The sequence below is a fragment of the Pezoporus wallicus genome, unplaced genomic scaffold, assembly GCF_028554395.1.
Source record: "Pezoporus wallicus isolate ANWC-B61680 ecotype Strahan unplaced genomic scaffold, APGP_CSIRO_Pwel_v1 contig_3568, whole genome shotgun sequence".
NCBI lineage: Eukaryota > Metazoa > Chordata > Aves > Psittaciformes > Psittacidae > Pezoporus > Pezoporus wallicus.
The window spans coordinates 560997-584683 of record NW_026637826.1 but is presented as its reverse complement, the minus strand read 5'-3'; the positions used below and the strand labels follow the sequence as shown (position 1 = coordinate 584683).

At 48.9% G+C, this 23687-nt stretch overlaps 3 protein-coding genes across 5 annotated transcripts in view; 2 read left to right on the top strand and 1 right to left on the bottom strand.

Annotated features, from left to right (window-relative positions):
- The first annotated feature begins 4650 nt into the window (after positions 1-4650).
- MANF (mesencephalic astrocyte derived neurotrophic factor) lies at positions 4651-8865 on the top strand. The gene is made up of 4 exons (XM_057407839.1): positions 4651-4843; positions 6592-6719; positions 7517-7658; positions 8626-8865. The coding sequence occupies exons 1-4, from the start codon at positions 4651-4653 to the stop codon at positions 8808-8810; spliced, it is 648 nt and encodes a 215-aa protein (XP_057263822.1). The 3' UTR covers positions 8811-8865.
- A 291-nt stretch (positions 8866-9156) lies between these two features.
- On the top strand, positions 9157-12312 carry RBM15B (RNA binding motif protein 15B). Its single transcript, XM_057407690.1, has one exon. The coding sequence runs from the start codon at positions 9283-9285 to the stop codon at positions 12046-12048; it is 2766 nt and encodes a 921-aa protein (XP_057263673.1). The 5' UTR covers positions 9157-9282; the 3' UTR covers positions 12049-12312.
- A 4952-nt stretch (positions 12313-17264) lies between these two features.
- Positions 17265-23687, bottom strand: part of DCAF1 (DDB1 and CUL4 associated factor 1) — a 55963-nt gene continuing 49540 nt past the window's right edge. For 2 of the 3 annotated variants that reach the window (XM_057407686.1, XM_057407687.1), the window contains exons 23-24: positions 21865-22120; positions 17265-18269 (exon numbers count right to left, since the gene is read on the bottom strand). In XM_057407686.1, coding sequence (XP_057263669.1) covers positions 18211-18269; positions 21865-22120 — 315 coding nt within the window. In that variant the 3' untranslated portion in view covers positions 17265-18210. Of the gene's footprint in view, positions 18270-19132; positions 19189-21864; positions 22121-23687 lie in introns of all 3 variants that reach the window. The other variant, XM_057407688.1, reaches the window with a different exon arrangement.

Here is a 23687-nt window from a genome sequence, read left to right as displayed (position 1 = left end):
CTCATCCACTCTGACAGCAATACACTGATTTGCATTCTCAGACTGCAAAGCCAGCAAAAGTCCAGTCCACAGAGCAGCCTCACCATGAACACACAGCTTCTATCCCTCACCTAACTTGACCCTCTAACAACTCCAGCCCCCACAGAGCTACCAAGCCAAGTGAACTCTCCAGCTGACTCTGAACATGCTACTATACCCCTGTAAGCCTGTAGTGGCTGGGTGGTTAGCCCAGAGAAGGATTCAGACAGACCTTCGAACAGCCTTCTGGTACCTAAAGGGGCAGACAAGAAAGGTGGGGAAGGACTCTTCATCATAGAGTGTAGTAATCAAAGGAGGGGGTAATGACTTTAAACTGGAAGAGGGTAGATTTAGATTAGATATTACTAATAAATCCTTCACTGTGAGGTTGGTAAGGCCCTGGCACACTTTTCCCAGAGAAGCTGGGGCAGCCCCATCCCTGGCAGTGTTCAAGGCCAAATGGCACGGGGCTTGGAGCAACCTGGTCTAGTGGGAGGTGCCCCTGTCTGTGGCAGGGGGCTGGAACTGGATGAGCTTTAATGTCCCTTCCAACACAAACCATTCTGGGATTCTATGACCTCTTCTTATCAGGCCACTATTTAAAAAGCTGAGCATAGTCAACTCCCCCATTAGCCCCACCCTCTGTACTTACTGGACCGCCAAGGAGATGTACTGCAGGAGCCCTCAGCACAAAACAAACATTTATAGCTACCTGGTTCCTCTTCATTTTCTTAATAGCATTTTCAGCTATAGCAACTGCCCAGTTAGAAACAACCTGAATCCCAACTTTGGCTTTATCAACGGGGAACAGAAGCAAACCATTTCAACGCTGGAATCAACTTCTGCTTCCAGCAGTTCCTTCTCCCTAACCATGCCCTTTTCTGCATGCAGAATTGAAAACAGATATTCTGTTTAGGTATTAATTATGTCACCCACCCTTCTCTCTCTCACACATGCCCAGATACAACGGAATAATGCCTAGCCTTCACTGTAAAACCACCAATGCCCTAGAAAAATGGAGTCACAGGTCTACATTCTATACAGTCACATGTAACACTAAATTCCTAGCAGACTGCTTATCAATAATCACAGCACTCTGTGGTATCATCACACCTGATTCCAAAAGTCTGCAAAAATTATTACCAGAAGTCGTTAGGGGTTTACTCCTCACTCAGCCACGTTCCAGCTCTAAATCATAGAAGGTTTGGGTTGGAAAGGGTCTTAAGATCACCCAGTTCCAACCCCTTGACACACGCAGGGATGCCTTACACTACAGCAGGTTGCTCCAAGCCCTGTCCAACCTGGCCTTGAACACTGCCAGGAATGGGGCATTCACACTTCTTTGGGCAGCCTGTTCCAGTGCCTCACCACTCTCACAGTAAAGAATTTCTTCCTTACATACAACCTAAATCTCCTATTTAAGTTTGAACCCATTGCCCCTTGCCCTATGTGGTGGTGCATCCCTCCCTCTCTCTTCTGTATCCCTCTGCTTCCACAAGAATTCCTGTTAGGCCCCAGCCTTTGGACAGATGGCAGGAGTTGGATGGATGGGTGCTTCCTGGCTGTATCAGGAACTCTAATTGCCTAAGGGAAGCTCCACACAGATAACAAGAAAACTTGGATACTCCCTTATCATATCAGGAGTTCTTTTGAGATGGTAAATTATTCACCAGCAAAGATGTGATCCCAGGATAAGGACATTTTAATTCCTGCAACAGGAGTGGCCTGACAGGATTTCTTCCACACATTTTTACATTTTTATTCCAGTGCAAGTGATCAACTACAAAGTGATTTAGCTGTAATGAAAGCATGAAGGGGAGTATCGACCCTTTTTTGAGCTATGGAGACAGGGGTTTTCTGGAGACAAATCTAAGGCTAGTCCTCAATCCAAGCCTGTCTAAATCATCACCAATTCAGACACGATCTCTCCCTGTACATAACAGAGCAAACCTTGCCATTGAATTCTGTTGAACCACATATTTATAAATTTCTATTAAAATTACTTTTGTTAGTAACTCTGTCCATTATTCTTTTAGCAATCCTAAACATTCAGTTTCATGACATCCTATCACTACAGTCCCTGATGAAGAGTCCCTCTCCTGCATCCTTGTCAGCCCCTTCAGGTACTGGTACAGCAACTCTCCTTTTTCCCAGGACTTCACTTGTATTTGGCTTAGCTAATGCTATGACCAAACCCACAGTCAAACATTTGCACGAGCATGGGGAACAAACACAACCACCTACGTCTCTCACAGTATCCTGCAGGGTGTATAATGGACACAACAGTAGCAACCTCCTCAAAAGAGAGCCAATACTTTCTGTTTAATCAACCTAATTGCACAATTCAGGACAGGACTAGAAACCCTCATCACTGGCTCCTACATCCTTTGCATCTTCGTAATAATAATGTAAAGCTCCACCCAAGTTTTGTCTACCTCAAATTCTCACATACAAGATGACCTCATTTCCCTCCTTGTTCTTGTAAGATCCCTATTTATTTTGAAGAGGGAATTAATTAATATCCTCCTGCAGCTATAGTTGTAACTCAAACATTAAAACAGCAGTAAAACAGGAGCTAAAGCTTCCTTCACAACCTAGGGGTTTTTAAACAATAAAAGCAACCGACTTTTGCATCCCAAACCAAATCCTCAGCTCAATCACACTTGAAAGACAGACATTAGGAACCATGGATCTTCATGCAACCAAAAGTATACTGAGCCATGACTCTGGGGCTCAACCAGTCTTCTGAATATTTCCACTTACTGCTTATACAGGTAGAAATCAAGGAATACATTTAAGCAAAAGAAAGGGGGAGTGGGCAGAAATAGGCAGTTTTTTGCTTTTCCAACACCCATCCAACTTAGACTGGTAAAAGTCAGAATGTCCCAACACCACTGAGGACCTGCACAAACTGTCTATCATCCATGTTTTGGACATGACAAATCCCTAATGCGCCAGAGAAACAATGGCTGGAGGATGGTAGAATGAACAGAACCCTAGAAACCTTCCTTGCCAGGGACCAAAAGAGAGGCAAAAGGTCAAATGAAGGCAACCCTTCCTAGCTGCTGGAAGGCTAGAAGATAAACTACGAGTAACAAGAAGGGGGTGGGTGGGAAATAATCAAAAGAAGTCTTTGTTTTTCCAAAGAGTCATCTGGGGATCCTATACTGAAATACACAGAGAGGATCATTCCCCAAACCCAAATAAAAATCACTCGTATCCTGTCACACAGCCCGTCCTACAAAAGGGTCAAAAATTCCAGCTTTGTCTGAATAGCTGTTTTGTAACTGCATTCCTTTGATAGTTAAATTCAGAATTGGGAGAATTCAGGAGCTTCACAATAAGGAGGAAGTTTAAGCCCTACTTCCAACTAATTAATAAGCCACTTCATCTTACAGCTCTCTTGGCCACTATTCTGGTAAGAAACAAGGGTAATGTAAGTAACATAAACCACTGAAGTGACTTCTGTGGGCAATCAGCATAAATTCAGAAAAGCCAATAACCTTCTGAAGTACATCAATATGGAGTAATGGTGGGAATCATTATGGGCTGATTTTTAAAACACAGGCAGCAATACCACTACCAAACTTAACAAACCCATTTTGAGCAATAACAAGATCTAGAAAGGTGAAAAGCCACCCCTCTGCCCGGTAACCACAGGTTATTTATTCACACTGGTGAGACGGCATCCTAATTACTACTCACCTGCGAGGTGATCTTGGCTGAACCCAGCTGTTCCTCCTCCCCTGCCTCTCACCTCATCAGGCTTATAATTGGCAGCTGATGACCTGCAAGAAAATTCAGGCTTAGAGACTGGAAAATTCCCCACAGATCATGGCTTTACTTGGAGCAGCTGGGCTACCTCTGTAGTATTCCTGTGCCAAAGAACTCACCAAGCTGTAGCACAGGGTTATATGACTTTGTCTCTACCTTCTTTTACTAAACCGACATCCTAAAATGCGTACAGTTAGACATACAGGTGCATGCTCCTCACACTGACTGCAGTTTCAAAGGGATGTGGGAATGAAAGGCAACAGGCCAGTAACTGGGTTAGCAAGAACTTAAAAAGTAAATAAATAAAATAAATTTAAATGAATTTGTTTGCTTGACTCTGCAGAACAGCCACCCACGAAGCCAGTAACAAGCAGCACACGGGTTCCTATTGTAACTACCCACCTTCCAGCTATCCCCTCAAATAAATCGGCTTTGTAACTCACAGGGCGTACAAGCATAACCACAAGGCACCAGTAAAGGGCTTCACCAGCGTGGACCCCAAGGCTGAGGAGAAGCATGGCTGCACTCTTCATGGCCCCGCTGAACGCCTCACCCAGCCTCTCACCACACACCCTCAGCCCACAGGAGCCTGCAGCTCCCACAGGCACCAAACCCCACGCTGCTCGAGGGCAGCAGGCGGGCATCCACCTCACCCTCACCTCACACCTCACCCCTCACACCTCACCTCAACACCTCACCTCACACCTCACACCTCACCCCTCACACTCACCTCACACTCCGACACGGCCTGCAGACAAAGAGCTCCTCCCGCACCGTGCCGCTCGGCTCGGCCCCAGAGCAACGTCTGACCCCCCAACACAACCCCGCCACAGGTGTGAGAATCTGCCCCTCTACAAGATGGCGCCCACAGCCAGGCGGGAAGAAGCGCACGAGGACGTTTTGCCCTTAATAAAAATGGCGGGAGACCACCGGGTCGTCTCCTTGTCGGGAGGGGATATCGGCGCCTCGGCTTTGGCGGCGCGGGGCATCTCCCCGCCAGCCTCTCGAGCCGGGAAACAGCGATCGGAGCGCTCGAGCTACGGGGCAGCGAGTGCGGTCACTCACCGGCTCTCCATTGCTCACCACAGCATTACGTTTACCTTGGCTTTGCCCCTGGCTGCTGGAGCACTGGGCGTCCTCCCTTGAATGTGTAACGCCAGCAGCGGTGCTCAGCCCATCTCCATCGAGCTGGGCTTTACCTGCCACCTGGATACGAAAGCCTCTGGGGTGGAAGCTGTTGAGCTGCACAGCAAATTAAACTGCTCTTGCTTGGTGGAACAGGAGAGATTTCCCAGGGGAAGCAAGAAAAACACCTGAGATGGGGCTGCTGGTTGGGAGCTTGTGGTACTAACACTCATCCCTCCCTCCTTTTTGTAGGGAGAGAAACAGTAAGACGGAGGGGGAGGGAACATAGAAATCAAACTTTCGGCTGCTATCCCGGCACTAGGTTGGACACGGGTTTCTACTGTCCTGTAGCCATCAGTACCGCTGCCTGCAGCATCTTTATTCTTTCCAAAGGTTTTCACTTCCAAACAGTGCACAGTGGACATCAGTGTGTGTCTGTGACTGGGGACAGACCGATGTGAGGTAAACGATGGTGGTGTGTGCAAAACAGTATTTTCCTAAATGGCCCAATAATCTAGATTCAATATAATGACTGTTAAGTTTCTACTTGGTCTCATGATGAGCATACTGGATTTCCTGTAGCTGCCCAACTCCTGTGCCACAGCGTGTGTTCAGAGTTGAATGCAGGTTGCTAATGACAATGATATCTGCCAGCCCTTTCCTGGTGGGGTAAAGGAGTCACATAAAAGACATAACTTGTGCCTTTCCCTTAGAGGTAGGCCGGTGCCTGGCACTTCTTTCTGGATGTGGTGAGACCCCACAGACCCCTCTGCAGGAACTGGGGCCATGGAGTTCTCAGTCCAGGTGATGCCAATGTTCACAGGCGAGTGTGCGAGCAGCAGAAAGCGAAATCTGGCACTCAATGAACTCGCAGTGTCCCTCAGTCACCCCATCACACGGATCCTGTGTGTTGTGGTTACCATAGGCATCTGCTCTCCTCCCTGCTGCACACAGTGCTGTGCTCAGTCTGGAAGTGTGCAGAGTGACGGCGGCCAAAGGGAAGTATGATGACTGCGTTGCAGGTGCCCTCCCCACAGGCAGGAGCTTGGATCTGTCCTCTCAACTGCTGGTGTGCTTGTGGGAGTTCTGTTATCTTTAAGACTTTCCCTTGTTCCAGTCTGAAACCAATTCAGAAGCTTGTGGGACTTAAGAGAAGAAATACATCAAGTGGACAAAGTGTGTGATCACATAATTTGTTTTTCTTTTGGAAATAACTTAAGAACTGACCCAACTTGATAACCAGTGACACTGTATTGCTAAAAACAGCACACATGGAGTCTTAACGAGATTATGTAGAGGGAGTTGGTTTTCAGTCACAACTGGTTTTGAAGCCCAAAGCAGCGGCAGTAAGAGAGAGAATTAAGTTTCTACTCCTTTGTCTTGTATCCCTCAGCAGGATCCTGCTGCTCACTCAGGACAGCATGCAGACACTGGACACTTCCATGGATCTGGTTTCTCAGATGGTTGGAACCCCACCAAAAATACCAGGGCACACTGTTGATTCTCATGTGCTTTGAAAGACTTACTGACATACATGTGAAGTCACTGGCTGCTAATGCAGCTTCTAGAAGTTCTGTTCTCCAAATCCCTTATTCTGTTTCCCTGCGAGTGCCCTCTAAGAGCTGCTGTGAGGTTACTGCAGTGGTGGGTAACTCCGTCCATCTTCCCTTCCAGTGTGCGTCGTGTTCCTGGGAAGGTTCTACCAGAGTCTAAAGGACAACGACGTTGAATTCACACCTGCCAGTATTGAGAAGGAGCTCTTAAAATCCTGCAAAGAAGCAAAAGGCAAAGAGAATCGCCTGGTGAGTAGTACAGTTCAGTGACACTTGCATCGTGAGGGAGTAAGTTGTAGAATACTTGGCAAACGCAGGGAAACTGGTGCTTCTGCGTTTGTATGATTTGGTTTACCAGCTCTTCCTAGTTTTGTGGGCACAATTGGTCCTGTATTTTTTATATAAGAGAGTACTTGAGGTGTTCAACCTTTTCACCTTAAGCCCACTCCCCCACCCCCAAAGCCCCCAGTCTGTCAACAGACATCTTAACTGGCTGACCTTCTTCCTCCACGTTACTGAAGTGCTGGGGATTACAGTTTTTGTTTGCTGTAGGGCTTGCTTGTGCCTTAAACTGTATTTGGGGTGCTATATAAGCTGTTAAAATACTTATGTTCTTTGGCTGTTTACCTGAAAACTAAATAAAGGAAACCTCAAATTGTCCTAACTAAAGAGAGAGGGCAGTCAGCAAATGAAGAGTCCCAGGGAAGAGGCCCTGAGCTCTCCTCAGAAGAAAACTTCAGAGAGACACCATCAAAGAGGAGCACTTCAAAAAGTCTTCCTCCTTGAGCAAAGAAAACTACTCGGAATCCAACTCCATTTTTTAAAGAGCTGAGAAACAAGATGACCAGCCTGCCCAGCTTTAACTGCAGTGTGATGGGAAGAGTCTGCTCAGCACCCTGGACTCAGTGTTAGGCTTCCTTTTCCCTGTCTTTAACAGTCCCTTGGAAAGGTTTGGTAACAGTAAAACCAAGCGAGAAGATGGGCCAAAACCTCCTTTTAGAAGCATCTTTCTGTGCATGCCTACCTCATTCTTTTCTCCCTTCTAGTGCTATTATATTGGGGCCACAAGTGATGCAGCCACCAAAATCATTAACGAGGTATCAAAGCCCATGAGTCATCACATCCCCGTGGAAAAGATCTGCGAGAAGCTAAAGAAGAAAGACAGTCAGATCTGTGAACTAAAATACGGTGAGTGGCCAACACAAGAGGAAATGCCTGTGCTTTTCTGGGGTGTGGATCATTTGGGGTACAACAGCACCCTGAAGCTGCTCATTCCTAAATTCTGTAGCAAGATCGCTACCCTGAGTAATTGCACAACGTGGGTTGCCCGCCATGAGCACCCTCGAGGGTTTTATGGAGATGCTCGGGTAAGGTTTTTGCTACTAACCCTTTTTAGCTCCTGTAGAGCCTCTGATCTGCCTTGGGCTGAGTAACTCTTAGGCCTATCTGCACTACTGTGCCCAGGCCACAATTTGGAGTAACCTATCTTGGAGGGTATGTGCAGTAAGACTTGTCCTGGGGCTGAGGTTTGAGCTCTGTAACCCCAGGTTGTGGCAATGGGTCGATAAACACCTCTTCCTCACCTCTGGTGTCTGCTCAGAGTATGTAGCACTCTGTTTCTTAGCACGTTCCTTGACCTCTCACGTTCCTGTGTGCTCCAGTGTGTTCCTCCTGAAAAGACTAATATGAAGAAGTCTGGGAAATGCCTCCGTCTGGCTGCTTTTCTGTACCTCTGTCCTTCTGTTCCCTGGAGACACCCCTTGGATTGTGGGTCTTTATACTTCTCTTTTCTCTTACTAATGTCCTGTTGCTTCCTAACAAGCTTTTTGTTGTCATCGTTTGCCTTTCCTCTGAAATCACTCTGCTACCTTCTATTTGTCTTTTAAGAGAGAACTGAAATACTGCTGCTCAGATAATAAAGGGGCTTTCAGGGTTGTTGTGGAACTCCTACATCTAAGCTGCACCCCAACCTCCTGGCTTCTAACAATGACTTTTAGTGTTTAAAACCATCCTCTGCTGTCAGAAGCCTAACTCGGCGGTGCCTTCTGCCCCCTCTCCTCTCGTACCGCGCTCCGCCGCAGCCGCGGGGCTCCTCTCCTCGCCGTGCCCGCACACGAACGGCCCCCCGCTGAGCGCGGCTCTGCTCTCCCCGCAGACAAGCAGATCGACCTGAGCACCGCGGACCTGCGCAAGCTGCGCGTCAAGGAGCTGCGACGCATCCTGGAGGACTGGGGCGAGGCGTGCAAGGGCTGCGCCGAGAAGTCCGACTTCATCCGCAGGATCCACGAACTGATGCCCAAGTACGCGCCGCGGGCCGCGGGCGCCCGCGCGGACCTCTGAGGCGGCTCGCGCTGTACCACGGGGCGCTCATTAAAGTACCACGGTCTTTACCGGGCGGACGCGTGTGCTGTGATTGCGGGATAACTGTCCGCGTACATCCCTACACTCATCCATCCGTACATCCATCCATCCGCGCACCCGCTCCCGTTATCCCCGTTATTCCTGCCGCCGGGATGCGGCGCTGCCCGCCCGCGCGCGCGCGCGCACCCGCTCCACACGGCAGGGGGCGGGGCTTGGCTGCGCGCGCCCCGCCGCCGCCCTCGGCGATTGGCCCACCGGCCCGCAGGCGGGAGGCGCTCTTGCGTCACGTCGCCGGACCGCGCCATTCGCGGCCCTGACGCCGCCATGCGGCGGGACGCGGGGCGATGACGTAGAGCCCGCGCGGCGCGGCGGCCGGAGCCGCCTTCGTTCCCTTTTGTCCAAGATGGCGGCGGCCGCCGGAGGCGTCTCCTGAGCCGCGGGCCCCGGCGCCATGAAGCGGGGCAGCGAACGGGACTCCAGCCCGCAGGGGGCCGGGGGAGGCCGCGCCGCCGCCGCTAAGCGGCCCCGCGAGCGCGAACGCGAGAGCAGCAGCCGGCGCGGCCCGCACCGGAGCTCGGGCGCCTCCCGCAGCAGCCGGGACAAGTCCACGCCCGGCGGCGGCAGCGGCGGAGGCACCACAACCACCAGCAGCGGCGGTAGCAGCGGCGGAGGCGGCTCCAGCTCCCGCAGCCACCGCGGCGATGAGCGCGCCGGCGGCGGCAGCGGCGACTCCAACCACCGCCCGGCGGGGAGCGGCTCGGCCTCGGGCGCCCGCGGCGGCAGCAGCCAGGCCGCCCCCTCGTCCTCCTCTTCCTCCTCCTCCTCGTCCCGCGCGCTCGGCGTGCCCAAGGCCAAGGCCCTGCCCGGCGCCGTGGTGGCCCCCTCGCTGCTGCTGGCCGGGCCGCCGCCGGGCGCCGCGCCCTCGCTGCTGCTGGCGCCGCTGGGGGGCTCGGCGGGCCTGGCCGGGGAGCCGCCCGGCTCCTGTGAGTACAAGACGCTGCTGGTGAGCGGGCTGAGCGCGGCCCTGCCCGACCAGCTGCTGGAGGACGGCCTGTTCCGCCTCTTCCAGCGCTTCGCGGGGGGGGGCGCCGGGGACATCAGTGTCAAACTCTCCCACACGCCCGAGCTCGGCCGTGTCGCCTACGTCAACTTCCGACACCCCGGGGACGCCCGCGACGCCCGGCGGCACGCCCGGGCCCGGCAGCTGCTCCTCTACGATCGGCCCCTCAAGGTGGAGCCGGTGTACCTGCGCGGGGGTCGGAGGAGCCGCACGCCGCCCCCCGCGCCCTCCCCGGAGCCGCTGGGGTACCTGCCGCCCATCCACAGCACCTACCAGTACAAGCAGAGATCGCTCTCTCCTGTCACCAGCCCCTTACTACGGGAGCCGCGGCCCAGGCACGCTCACGCCGCAGCCGCCGCCTTCGCCTTGGAAGCAGCTGCCATCGGGCTCTCCCGGGAGCGGGAGAGGGCCCTGGATTACTATGGGCTGTACGACGAGCGCGGACGCCCTTACAGTTACCCCATCGTGGCTGAGGAAGACCTGATGCCGGAGGATGACCAGAGAGCCACTCGCAACCTCTTCATTGGCAACCTGGACCACAATGTCTCGGAGGTGGAGCTGAGACGTGCCTTTGAGAAGTACGGCATCATTGAAGAAGTGGTGATCAAGCGCCCTGCCCGGGGCCAAGGTGGGGCTTATGCTTTCCTCAAGTTCCAAAACTTGGACATGGCACATCGGGCCAAAGTCGCCATGTCGGGCCGCGTTGTCGGCAGGAACCCTATCAAAATTGGCTACGGGAAAGCCAACCCTACTACCAGGCTGTGGGTGGGTGGTCTTGGTCCGAGTACTTCCCTGGCTGCCCTGGCCAGGGAGTTCGACCGCTTCGGCAGCATCAGGACTATTGACTACGTGAAAGGAGACAGCTTCGCTTATATCCAGTACGAAAGCTTGGATGCTGCCCAGGCTGCGTGTGCCCAGATGAGGGGTTTCCCTTTGGGTGGCCCGGAGAGGAGACTCCGTGTGGATTTTGCCAAAGCCGAAGAGACGAGATACCCACAGCAGTACCAGCCTGCACCGCTCCCCGTGCACTACGAACTGCTGGCTGACGGGTACAGCAGACACAGAAGCCTAGAGCAAGACTTGAGGGTGCGAGATAGGACTCCTCCACATCTCCTGTACTCGGACAGAGACAGGAGCTTTGCAGAGGCAGACTGGGCCAGCCCTGCCAAAAACGCTGAACGCAGAAACAACTTGGAAAGCTACAGCCGGTCGGTGCGTAGCCGGAGCGGAGAGCGCTGGGGCAGCGACAGCGATCGCGGCGTGCCCAAACCATGGGAAGAGAGGCGGAAACGCCGGAGCCTTTCCAGTGACCGCGGGAGGACTACTCACTCGCCTTACGAGGACAGAAGCAGGACAAAGGCCAGTGGGCCAGCTTTAGACCGCAGCCCAGACAGGGCTCGCAAGGAGAATCACACTACAGAATCCGGAGCTGAGAAAGAGCAGGGTAACTCCCTTCAGAACAATCGTCACGCGACTGAGGAGAAACCCTATCGTGAGCCATCCGATGCTCCCCAGCCTAAAAAAAGGGACAGCGAGCGCAATCATCGAACGGGTGAATCGGAATCAAAAACTCATGAGGAGCCAAAATCTGAGACCAAAAAGCTAAAGAATTTATCGGAATACGCTCAGACACTGCAACTTGCTTGGAATGGGCTTCTTGTGCTAAAAAACAGCTGCTTCCCCACCTCTATGCACATCCTGGAGGGAGACCTCGGCGTCATCAATGGGCTCCTTAAAGACCATGCGTCTGGCGGGAAGTTAACGCAGCTCAAAATCGCTCAGAGACTTCGGCTTGACCAGCCCAAGCTGGATGAAGTCACTCGCCGTATCAAACAAGGCAGCCCCAACGGCTATGCTGTGCTCCTGGCCACCCAGTCCGCCCCGGGCGGGGCAGAGGCCGAGGGGACCTTCCCTGTTGTAGAGCCTGGCTTGCAGCGACGGCTTCTCAGGAATCTGGTCTCCTACTTGAAACAGAAGCAGGCTGCTGGGGTTATCAGCCTGCCCGTGGGAGGGGCGAAGGGCAGAGACAGCACAGGCATGCTTTACGCGTTCCCTCCTTGTGAATTCTCTCAGCAGTACCTCCAGTCAGCACTAAGGACATTGGGAAAGTTAGAAGAAGAACATATGGTGATAGTTATAGTCAAAGACACTGCCTAGCCCACACTGTCTTTTCGAATTCCATGTTTTCTTTGTGTGTCACAAAACCCAGTTGTTTTTAAGGCAGATCATTTTGGGGGAGGCTCAAAACACCTCAGCCAAAGTGGTAAGATTTTTAGTTCCTAATTAATTTTAATCCCATTTAAATAGAGCCCATTTTATTCGTTTTTAATATGTGACACTGTCCGCTGTTGTTCTGTATTTTTATTTTTTAACTGTATGAAAAGTTGTCAGTAAAGCCTTGTTCACTGATGGATTTCTAAACTTGTGCGCTATCCTAGTTTTTGTGGCCTGGAAAGGGCTGGCTCCCTGTGCTGTCAGGGGCTGGAAGGGGATGGTCCCAACCCAGTTCAGTTTCTGAGGCCCTAGCCTTCTGCTTCTCCTTATCTCCTTATTCATGTCCTGCAAGGTGGGTGGGGACGGGCGGTTCTTTGTGCTGTATGAGAGGTTGATGCTAGACCTCGCCTTTTTTTGGTCCCGATAGCTTTTTATTTCATCAATTTGAGGCTGGATGCGTTCCTGTTGGCTCTCAGGTTGAGGATAGAAGCCTCCCAGGAAGCCAGCTCCCAAGGAAGCAAATCACGATCAAGAAATGGGGTTTATACACAACAAAACAATTACAGTTAATACTTGGTACAAGGTTTGCCACTAAGGAGTCAACTTTGTATTCAGCTCTGTGAGGTTTGAGAGCACTTGATACACGTCTCAGTCAGAAGTTCTTGGGTAAAACAAAAGTGAGGGTTGGCATTCCCAGTTTTAGAAAAGGAAAAGGAAAAAGAAGCAGGAGAAACGAAAAAAAGTCATTTAAGGGGGAACCCTCTTGGGCCTGTATTAGTTGTAGAGAAGCAAATAAAGGGCACAAGGGTTTTGGCAAACTGTAGGTGTCTCTTGCGTAGTTGATCGTGTTGCACTCTCTGAACTCCTTTATCGAAAGAGAAACAGCAAAGGGGGGTTGGCTGTTAAAGTTGAAGCTTGTTTGCAGGCTTACAGAAAAAACCACCCATCTGGCTGGCTGACAACGTGTTCTGTTCCCTCAAGTACCTTGTGCCTGTAGGAAACAAGCTCACAGACTGGACTGTAGGATGGGGTGGTCGTCACCTTCCCTGTGTGTGCTGTAAGTCAGGGGTTCAGGAGAGCAGCCGGGACAGCTCTGTGTGCTCACTAGCAGGAGGATACATAAGTAGTTCAGATGTGAGCTACAGTACATGCTGTTCGGTTTGGGGATACTGTTATTTTTTAAAATGATGCCTGTAGATTTTAGGAAGCTTCTGGAAAATCGTGTGGGATTAAAAACACTAAAGTTTAAAGTTTCTTTAAACGTGCAGGTGGGTGGTTTGGTGGTAAGCAAGTGAACCAAATCCTGGGAGAAGCAGAGTCTGACTTGCACCAGTCTCTGTGACCAAGCAGACTCGCTTCCTGACAGGTGCCAAAGGTCCTTTTAAGCCTGTACTCTCAGATATAATTGGTGTCAGATGCTTTGCAGCAGGGAGCATAACTCACTCTAAGGTTGCTTTTATTCTTTCTTTCTTAATCCTGCAATGTCACAGTAGGGACATCATCAGCTGATGATGTTTGAGCAGTTGCTTAATTGAATGATGTCTTGATAGCAACAAGTAAGGGGTGGTTTGTTGGGGTTTGTTTCTTTTTTCTCCTTTTAAACTTTTAATACTGTGATTATATTAAAAGTAAATCTGACGAGTTAGTGTGAGGGGGTCAGCATTTCACTTGATGATGCATCTTCTGTACCCCAGGAAACATAAATTTATCTGTAAGGGCCCGAGTACAGCTACAATGTGAGGGGATGTCCCATGGTGAGAGGTGAGCTGGCTCCTCTGCTGAGAGCTGCTGAGTTGTGCTGTAGGAGCAGAGGAGCAACCCTGCTGCTCCCACAGCCAAGTCATGCCTCACTACACTGGGCAGTGCAGAGGCAGCTCCATGGCTGCACAGTGCAGGGTAACTGGCCTGCCCCTGGTTTTACACGGTTACAGGGACGCTGACTTTTAACCTTGTGACCGAGTCCCCGCCGCTGTTGTAAATGTAGACAGTGCCAAACATCAACAATTGTAACCGTTGAGTACTGCCTGAAACCAAGTGCTATTAAATACCCCTTATGGCCAGAGTCATAGAGTGATTAGAGCTTTTTGTCAGAGTATCCTATGTGTTGGAGGTGTCCGGTCAGTCTGTGGCAGAGTGCATGGTGCTGCCCTGGCTGGCTTCTCAGTGGCAGCTCCAGAGGCTGTGGAGTGGCTTTGTGTGTGTGTGTGTGTGTTATGGTGAGTGAATGTGAGGAATCGGAAGGGGGAAAAAAAAAATCAATACATGATAAAAGCTGCAACTGCTTGATGGCAAAAAGCCAGGGAACCACCAGAAATCCCCACCTCCTGCTTTCCTTTGGAGACGAGCAAATGATAATGGAAAGGGGTTTTAGAACACAAACATTGTCACGCTTTGGGTTGGATAGGATTTTTTCATGCTGGTATTTCTGTACCCAGCAAAGTGCCTGACGCGTGTGAGCATGTGTGCGTGAATGGGGGACCAGCCAATCTCCCTTCTACAAACAAATTAGCAGGCCTAAGTGAGGAGTCAGAGAGTTTAAGGAAAAAAAAAAGGGGACAGAAGCAGCATAAGCCCTCTAACCTGATGACCTGAGCCTTCCCAGCTCCACTGCATGCAGGTGAGCCACAGCCGTTGTTGGAACCCACTGTGCTGAGGCTACAACCCCTGTTCCTGCAGTCCTGGATATGATCCTGGCCCCTCAGACATGAATCCTGGCTGGTTCCAAGAGAAACAGGCCTGGAAAAAGGTAGATCATTACAGTAAATGCAATGATTTACTTGTATCTCTTACAGCTTGCAAGACTTGGCCCTTAAATTGAGATGGGATGCAGTACCAGGGAGAAGATAGCTAGTGGCAGGGGGGTGGGAGAAACACCACAGCCTAGCTGCGAGGCCCAAGACAATGATGATGGAAGATGGTGAGTGTAACAGTGCTGAAGGGGTATCTTTCAGCTCACCTGGTACAGCAGTGGCTGTAAGGTAACTGCACCAGTGTAATGGCCTCTGTCTCTCTGAGGGTGATCTGAAACTCAAGGTGGGACCAGAGTGTGAGGTGATGGATGTGGTGGTCTGATAAGTGTTCAGATTTGAGTTACTCCTCTTTTTTCTTTTCCAACACCCATTCAGCAAGTACTCTGTCTTAACAAAGCCTCTTTTTAACACCAGCTACCATCTGTCTTTACTGTAACAGGAACATTGACAAAAGGGCTAGACCCTGGCAGTCCCTGTGCCCAGCATGTGCTGATGAGCTGACCATACCCTGGTGATTACCCTTAGCTATCAGGCAGGTTAACCAGCCCTGAGGTTTCCACTCTGCTCTCCTATCCATGGCCTATATGAGATTTTATCTGAACCACTGCACTGCAAGCGTATGCGTGCAACCTCCCAGTATGCTGGCACAATGGGCACACAGCTTGGACTCGAGTGTGCAGTGCACTAAATGGGCCAAGCAGTTACTCATGGTCCCCCCATCTCAAGTAGTTGGAGAAACAAACCAACCAACCAACCCCTGCTAGTCCTCATTTTGCACCCAGCCTGCTGCAGTCACCCTATTCCTCCAGCACATCTTGAGCCATGCCCCTCAAGAACAAAGGCAGTAGCACAGGGTGCAGGCAACCCCCCCCAGTTGCATCCCTACAGCAGCTCTGCAATAAGCAAGCAGAGGGGCCCAGAGTCTCCCCAGGCCAGGCAGAGGGACTGCTTTGGCAGTGTTGGGTGGGTGACCTGTGGGCTAAGGCCATTCAATGAGGTAGGTGTGGGAGGGGAGGGACAGCAGATGTACTCACAGTGGCCTGGTTTCAAGTCAAACTTCTGAATAGGAGCTCTGTGCTGGTTGTTTTGGTTCTGTCTCACAAAACCAGTTAGTAAATTCCTCTGAGATAGCCTGGCCCAAAACAGCAAGAGATGGAGCTGCTGACAGTTGTGGTGTCACACCAGAAGACGCAGACATCTGGGACAGCATCTCCTTCTGGTGGTAGCAGTAGCTCAGTATGTTTTTTCTTTCTCTCCTTTTCAGCAGCACATTTTCTCAGGTGAAGTTGCACAAGGAGGGTTATGATAAGGCAGAGACTGGCTTCTACAGCTGTTGGGTGCCCTATCTGATTTCCAATCCCATCATTTAATCAGAATGCCGCTCCAATTGCTGGTCTTACATGCTGCAGCAATCACAACTTGTCTTTATCAACTCTGGAGGGTACAATTATCCATTATAAGCTGCAGCAGAAACTTTCCTTTTTAATTATTAACAAGCAGCCCTGGGTCAGTGCATTAAGTAGATGCCACTCTGGAGGGAAGAAAAGCCATCCCTTCTCTTGGTTAAAAAGAAAATCCTTTCTCTTCAAGCAGCGAAACCTTGAGCCTTAGTTGAGATGAGCACAGGTCTTGGTGGAGCAACTGCTGTAGTGTCAAGGAGCAGGCAGGCTCCAGCTCCCTCTTCTGTCTCAAACTATTCTGCAAGTGGCCGAAACAAAGAGTAAAAAGCTGAGTGGATGTTACCTAACACCTGGGAATAAGCAGCACATTTCTGGCCCTGTCCAAGCAAGCAACAAGCACGCTCACCTTCCGGCTCTGACTCACAGAACCAAGCTGTGTGCTCTACAGGGAAATTAAACACTCAACTGCTATTGTTCTTCCTCCCCTTCTAAGGGCAGGGCCTCTTTGCCACGTTCAAACAGGAGCACCGACCCTGCCTTCTGCCGCTACAGCCACACGGCAAACGCCAAACCACAGAGACGAGGAGGCCCAGCGCTGCTCCTGCCTTCCGACGCACCGTGGGCAAGGCTCCCTGGGCTTCCGGTAACTCAGCCACAGGGTGGATCTTCTGGTCCATCCAACCAGATCACAGCCCGGCATTAGCAGCGCCTTCCAGCTCCCACATTGCGCAGCGCGGGTGTGCACGGAGAATTCCAGGCTGTCGGGCAAACCAAGCAGTCAGGTTTGAAGCCAGAGGCACTGGGAAGCGTCTCATGAAGCTCTGGACGTCCCCAAGGACTAGAGCCTGCACTCCCACAGATCTCAGCCCATGTTTCCTTTGCCTTTCCTTATTACAGCCAGGCCAGCACCTACGGCTAGTGGCTCCCTGGCTGAGCAACTCTGTGCAGAGCATGAATAGGAGGCAGAGGAACGCATGGCTGCAACTCACAGCCAAAAACAGAGACAGGATTTGTATTTAATTTTTTAATAAATACACTTTACATTAAAGAAAAAGGCTTCAATTTGCATTTTCCACACAGAGGGCAAGGAAACAAACAAACAAACAAACAAAAAAACCAAAACATTAAAAAACTTGAACCATAAAGGGCAGAGGGGAGAAAGAGGGCTCCAACGTCAATCCCAGATCTCCTTGTCTTCAGGAATACCAGACTCTGACTAGGCCAACACAGGATTTCAGCCTCTCATTACAAGAGTTTCAAACAGCCTGTACCTTCAGTCACCAAATGCCCACAGGGCTCTTCCCTGGAGGACAAAAGCACCTGGAAAGCCACTGACCCACTAGCAGGGGTTAACTCCTGTTGCTTCTTTCTTTTAAGAATAAAATCATATTTAAAAGAAAAATATCCTCACTCCTCACCAATATCAGAACCCAGGATGCTTGGATTTCACTGGGTTGCATAAAAATGCCTCTTCTTTTAATTTTAAACAATTTTTCTCCCCCGAACCTACCCCATGGTAACAAGGTATTACAGGAATACAAAGTTCATCCCCTCTTTACTAGAACACCTGCCTTTTATTTTTTTTTTTCCTTTTTTTTTTATTTTATATAAAACTATTTCTGTTCTTTAGGAAAGAACTTTATACAAAGAAAATATATTGCGAAATATCTTCAGAAGTTTCCTTGAAGAGGAGAATCATCTCAGCCTAAAATAAAAAATAAAAAAAAAAAAAAGGCAGAGAAAAGAGGCCTAACTCCAGATTTCTTTATTGTAGAGCCTCAGACTCAGCCCCAAGCCTCAAACTGACTCAAACCAACACAGCGGATGGGCTGGAGTTCCTCAGGTTGTCCCAGACGAAGGGTTGGGGTGCTCAGGATTGGTTTCCCATTTGGTCTCTGGTTGCCTGCTGGGAAGGGAGCGTCTCCTCTCGCCAACACCCCGCCTGCAGTCGCTCCTCACTCATTCAGAGACAGGATAATGTCGTCCTCCAAGTCGGAGTTATCTGAGCTGTCGGCTGCAAGGAAGACATGCAGGTTATGTTTGGTTTGTGGAGGAACACAGCTGTCAGGGCTGCCAAGCAAGGCAAATCATTCAGAGTTACAAGAGATAGCCACCACCTGCTTGAGACCAGCAGCTCCCAGCAATGACGCAGGCAGCTAGCACCATTAGTGCATTTCAAATCAATCAAAAGCAGTTAGCAAATCTGCACCAGAGCTTCCTTTCCCTGCTTGAAGCAGAGGGTCAAGAGGAGAGCAGCTTTAGCAAGTGCAGTCTGTATTAGCTGGCAGGCGTTTTACCCCACGACAAGATGGGGGAGAAAGACAACCAGCAGTAAGTTACCTGCACGTGAGCTGCCTCTACAACCTACTGTGCACATCTAAGTGCAACAGCTCTTCATGCTGGGGGCTGGACAGATCTGGCAGCCATTCCTCACAGCTGTTATCTGAAAGCAAGCTTGACAGTTCCACCAACCCAATGTGGTGAAATATGGCTTCTGTATAATGTGCATGGGGCTAATTCATTCCACAGCAAGTTAGACCTAGGCTTCCTCAGGACAAGGTTCTTACTGGTGTGTCACTCCCCTCTGCACAGCACAGAGGGGAAACAATCCATACATCCACAATTAGAAGCTTCCTCTAGCAACCCAAAGATTTCTGTAATTAATTTAACTACTCAGCACTCATTAAAGGTGACCTGAAAATTGTAGTTTTCCTGATTTTCTTCACCATGGTACAGAATGAAGGCATGGAAGGCTTTGCCAGAAGCAGTAACACACACACAATTGCTTTTTTATCTTAAGACATAAGATTTCTCCTCCCTCAGTTGTGCAAGAGGGAAGTGGTAGCAGCTCTGGCAGCAAGAGGTCTCCTGCCTTACCTTAGAGGTGATGTTGGCTCTTTTTCTTATGTGATTTCATTGGATGCTGCAGTTAACTAGTGTTAAAAATAGTAAAAAACAAAACAAAAACACAAAAAAGACACCAAGACTTCCTCTTAGCCATCCCAGTTACACTGGATCTCTAACATTCCTGTCAAGGTAAGCAAAGCCTTCTGGAAGTTTCACCCTTTCTCAGGTGCTTTCCTTAGGAAAAGAACCACAGACAAGCAGCAGAGGGCACAAACCCTTTCCCAAAGCCTCCTCTCTGAAGATCAGCAATGAATGCTCCAGTCACACCACCCTTCATACTAAGCCTAAGCTGGAGGGCCAAGTGCTCCTAGAACAGCTACAGTAATGTAAGGGTAGTTGGAAAGCACCAGCAAGTGCTGCAGCAGCTACACTTATCCAGTAAGAGGGAAAGAAGCACAAGCAAGATAATCCAGAAACTCTGGAGAAGAAAAGAAACTGCTGTGGGTTTTATTTTTAAACACCAAAGGAGACCTTTGAAAAGGGATCTCCTACTTCTTTATTCTCCAGTTCACCACACAGCCTTCCAGTTTTGAGCTCAGGGTAAACCTGGCTGCAGTTAAATGCTGGGCAGAAGCCTAAAGACCTGCCTGGAAATAGCCATTTTTGATAACAGAAGAAGAAAGAAGAGTCAGCCATGCTGCTGGTGAGAATTCCATGTATTTTTTCCATCCTGTGTCACACCCCACCTGTCCAGGAACAGTATCTGCACACTGTCTAAACTGCTATGGACAAAACAGATCTACCCACCCCAAGGAGGTGGCAAAGGAGGAGGAAGATAAATTTATACTTAAAAGGTTCTCCATGGATGATTCCTGAAAAGGAAATAAAACCTCTTCTAAAGCACAAAGGACCAAAGCAGTTTCAATTGTTTTTTGAATTATTTTGTTTTGAAGCATGCCCACTGTATGTGGTGGAGGTTCATCCAAAACACAGCAATGGTCTGCAGTAGAAGCACTCTAATTTTACCACCATGCCTCAGGTCTGTACTGGGCAACAGTGTCAGTGCCCTTACAACTTTTCATTCTGGAACACAGCATAAGCAAAGAGGAGGGAAATTTTAATTGCTTTTGCTGGGTGAGAAACAAAAGCAAGCCAGATGAAGTTGAAGTCACAGAGAAGCAGTCACAGAACCCCACTCATCAAACCCTGTGCAAGGACCACACATCAGCTTGGCAGAGCTGCGCTCCCTGCTTTAAGTTCCCAACGATGCTGCTAAGCAACCTAACAGCCACAGAATCATTTGGCTGCAGCTCCACTGCGATACCAGATCAAAGTTCTACCTCTAAACAGTGTACAGATGTGACCATTTCATAATATACAGTGCTCTGCAGAGCACACTTGAAATACCCAAGTGTCAAGTAGCACCTAGTTTTGTTTCAGGCCATTTCATTAACTATTCCTGTACTTATATTTCATTCTGCCCCTTGGACAGTTCCAGTTCCAGCACTCTGGGTGCTCTCTTAATAACTTCTGTCCCTGCACCCCATGAGGAAACAGAAGTGAAGTTGTGTCAAAAATGTCCTGACAGCTACTGGGACAGGCAGAAGTTATCCACGGTCCCAAAGCGTTGAACTGCAATATGCTATTAATGAATTTGAGCTATGTAAATGCCCTATAAAGCCCTGCATTGTATGCCTACTACCTTCAAGAGAACAACAAACTTACCCCACACAATAACTCTGGCAACTATATGTGGCCACATTCTTAAAAATGACTGTGCTACATGTGAACAGAGAAGACGTGGATGAGTCTGCCAGCCACATCAGTGCCAAAACAGAGTCCTGGCATGCTTAATCCTCCAGCACACAGGCAGGGAAGATTGATTCCACCACAGCCCTCACATTTATCTCCTACCACTGCAGGACTTCACATTCCTTGCACTCTGTAATTACTCATCCTTACCCACCTTCTAACTTAAGATAACTATGTTAATCCCCATTTTACAGCTTGGAAATTAAAAATAACTTGGCTGTGCATACTAAAAACTTGTGCTGCAAAAAAAGGGAACAGAATCTGGTGTCACAAATCCCAAGCCTGACGCTATCCTACTCACCTTCTTGTTCTTGTGAAGCCTTTTTACAAATGTAATTGTTACATACAAAGTTCAGTGCTTTCTTTCTCATACATACACAGAAGTACACACGCACTGTTAACTTTTCAAATCTGTGGAATGCCAGAAAAAGAACAATTTAAATGTTCTCCCAAAAGTTATGTTAGCTTCAGAAGAAGCTAAAAAAGGAAGTGAAGTCAGAAATGCCACGTTTGTTTTGCACTTTAAGCAATTACAGAAGAGAAAGAATAGCACCAAGAACCAAAAATGCTTTTCTGTCCTTACAAGTACAAATAAGGCAAAGAAGACAGGTGAGGTAACAGATCAACCAGTATCTTGTTGAAGGGTGGGACAGACAAGCAACCAGACAAGGCTCCTTCACACGGACCTTCTTGGCTTGCCAAGTTCTCACATATGCACCTGGGAGCACTTGAAGAAAGGAGGCACCTTCCTTTCCAGAACTTTCAGTTGTTCTCTCAGATAGTAGCTGTCTTTACTGACAGATTACTCACCTGAGAGACCACAGGTGAACAAGGCCACAATGATTAGTGCCTTTCATACCAGCAAGAGGGAAAGTCAAGCTAAGTCATTTCAGAGAAGACTTAGGTAGAGAACAAGTCACCTGTGGTCACCAAGCTAGGCACACACTTACTATCTCCAAGAATCAGCTCGACTTCCTCATCAGCATCAGAATCTTCATCTTCACCCTCATCTCCCTCTTCCAGGAGGTTGGCAAGCTCCTCATCATCAGAGGGAGAAAAGTCATTTTCTCCATCCTCACCAGCATTCTCATTGTTCTCATCCTCCTCCAGCTCAGCCTCTAGCAGCTGGTCCGTATCTAGTTCATCAAGGTCATCTGTATCATCATCATCTTCATCATCGTCTTCTTCCTCTTGCTCTTCTTCCTCCTACAGACACAGCAAAAATAGTCCATTGCAGACATTAAAACAAATGTAAAATGGAGTAAGAATAACTGAAGAAAGCATACCTGTTGTTTCACTTCTCCCCATATCCAGACATCACACATTATAAACACCACACATTATAAACACTTCCTCTCCACAACTACAGAACATGACACACGCTACCATCATTTGCAGGCCAGCAAAGCCTTATCTGCAAAATGCTGGGGCAGCACAGGTACCATTGGCTCAAGCTCCTCTCCCATATTGGCCATCAACATGTGCCACCAGAATGCACTTCTGAGGAGGACATGCAGTAAGACCTGTTAATCCATGGCTTTGTTACTACTCTCATACAAACTGCTTTAGTTTCAGCTGGACCAAAACCTCTTATTTTGCATTAAACAGCATACATGTTCAGTCTCTCAGCCATTCCTGATTTAGATGTAAGATGTAGAGTAAGATACTATTAGCTTAACCCAATCCCTGAATCACTCATATGACAGAACTGTTTAAAGCAGCTCAGGAGTCTCATCTTTGGCATTTACCTGTGGATCAAAATCTTTCTGTGTCAAACCACAAGAATTTGCATTCAATAAAGCAAGTGAATTCCTCATTGTACAGATCAAATCCAGAAATCTGTATCTAGCAGATAATACTGAGTGGGAAGAAGCTGTTACAGTCCTTCTGTTCTTCCAGACAAACCAGAGGCCAAGAAGGGCCATCATGAGCCAAGCTCTAAGAAGTCTCCAAGACTCAAAGAAAGGGTTCAGTATACCTGCATCTCTCCTCAGAGTCACACCCTCTTTCTCTAACAGAATGTTCTTGTGTGGCAGGAAGGCAGCTCAAGTCATTCAGTCTTAATTGTCCTTTTGTTTCAGGAAAGATCACGTTTTGCCAAATTATAAAGCAGTTAAGACAGATATTTAACAACCCACTTCAAGGATTAGTTTGGTGCTCAAGCTCACCACACTCGCACTGTGCTGTTCAGACCACTGTATTTTCAGATCTAAAAGGACAGAGGAAAAATACCTCCCTGTCATCTCCCCAGTCTGCTTTTTCTTCAGTCAGCGCTATAAAAAAAATCCACCACACCCACCCAAATCCAACATCTGTCACAGGCAAAAGGAACAAGGAATGGCAAAAAGCCTGGGCAACTTTTATTGTTTCTTTGCTTGTAAAAAGCAGTCAAGTCTCCACCAGTGACCAGAAGTGCTGTGCTATTTAAATGGAGCACGAAAGCTTTGCTTTAGTACATAGAATTTTCTTTCTGAATAAGCATATATTAGGTATAAAATTAAAACAACCTGTGTTACAGCCTATGCCTATTGTAGGCAATTAAAAACTCCAAGTCAGTGAGTCCTCAGCTAAGTGGACACTGCTTTTTGAATTGTATACACACTGGGAAAGGAAATACCTTACTTGCAGTTCAGTTTTAAACTGCAGGGCCATACCATATTGAGTATAATTTTCCACGGAATATGTTGAATCAAGTATGAAAGCTTTTGCCTTACTTTTACTTTTGTTCTGTGCAATATCTGCAGAGAGAACAGTGTCTTCAGCTTTAGTCAGG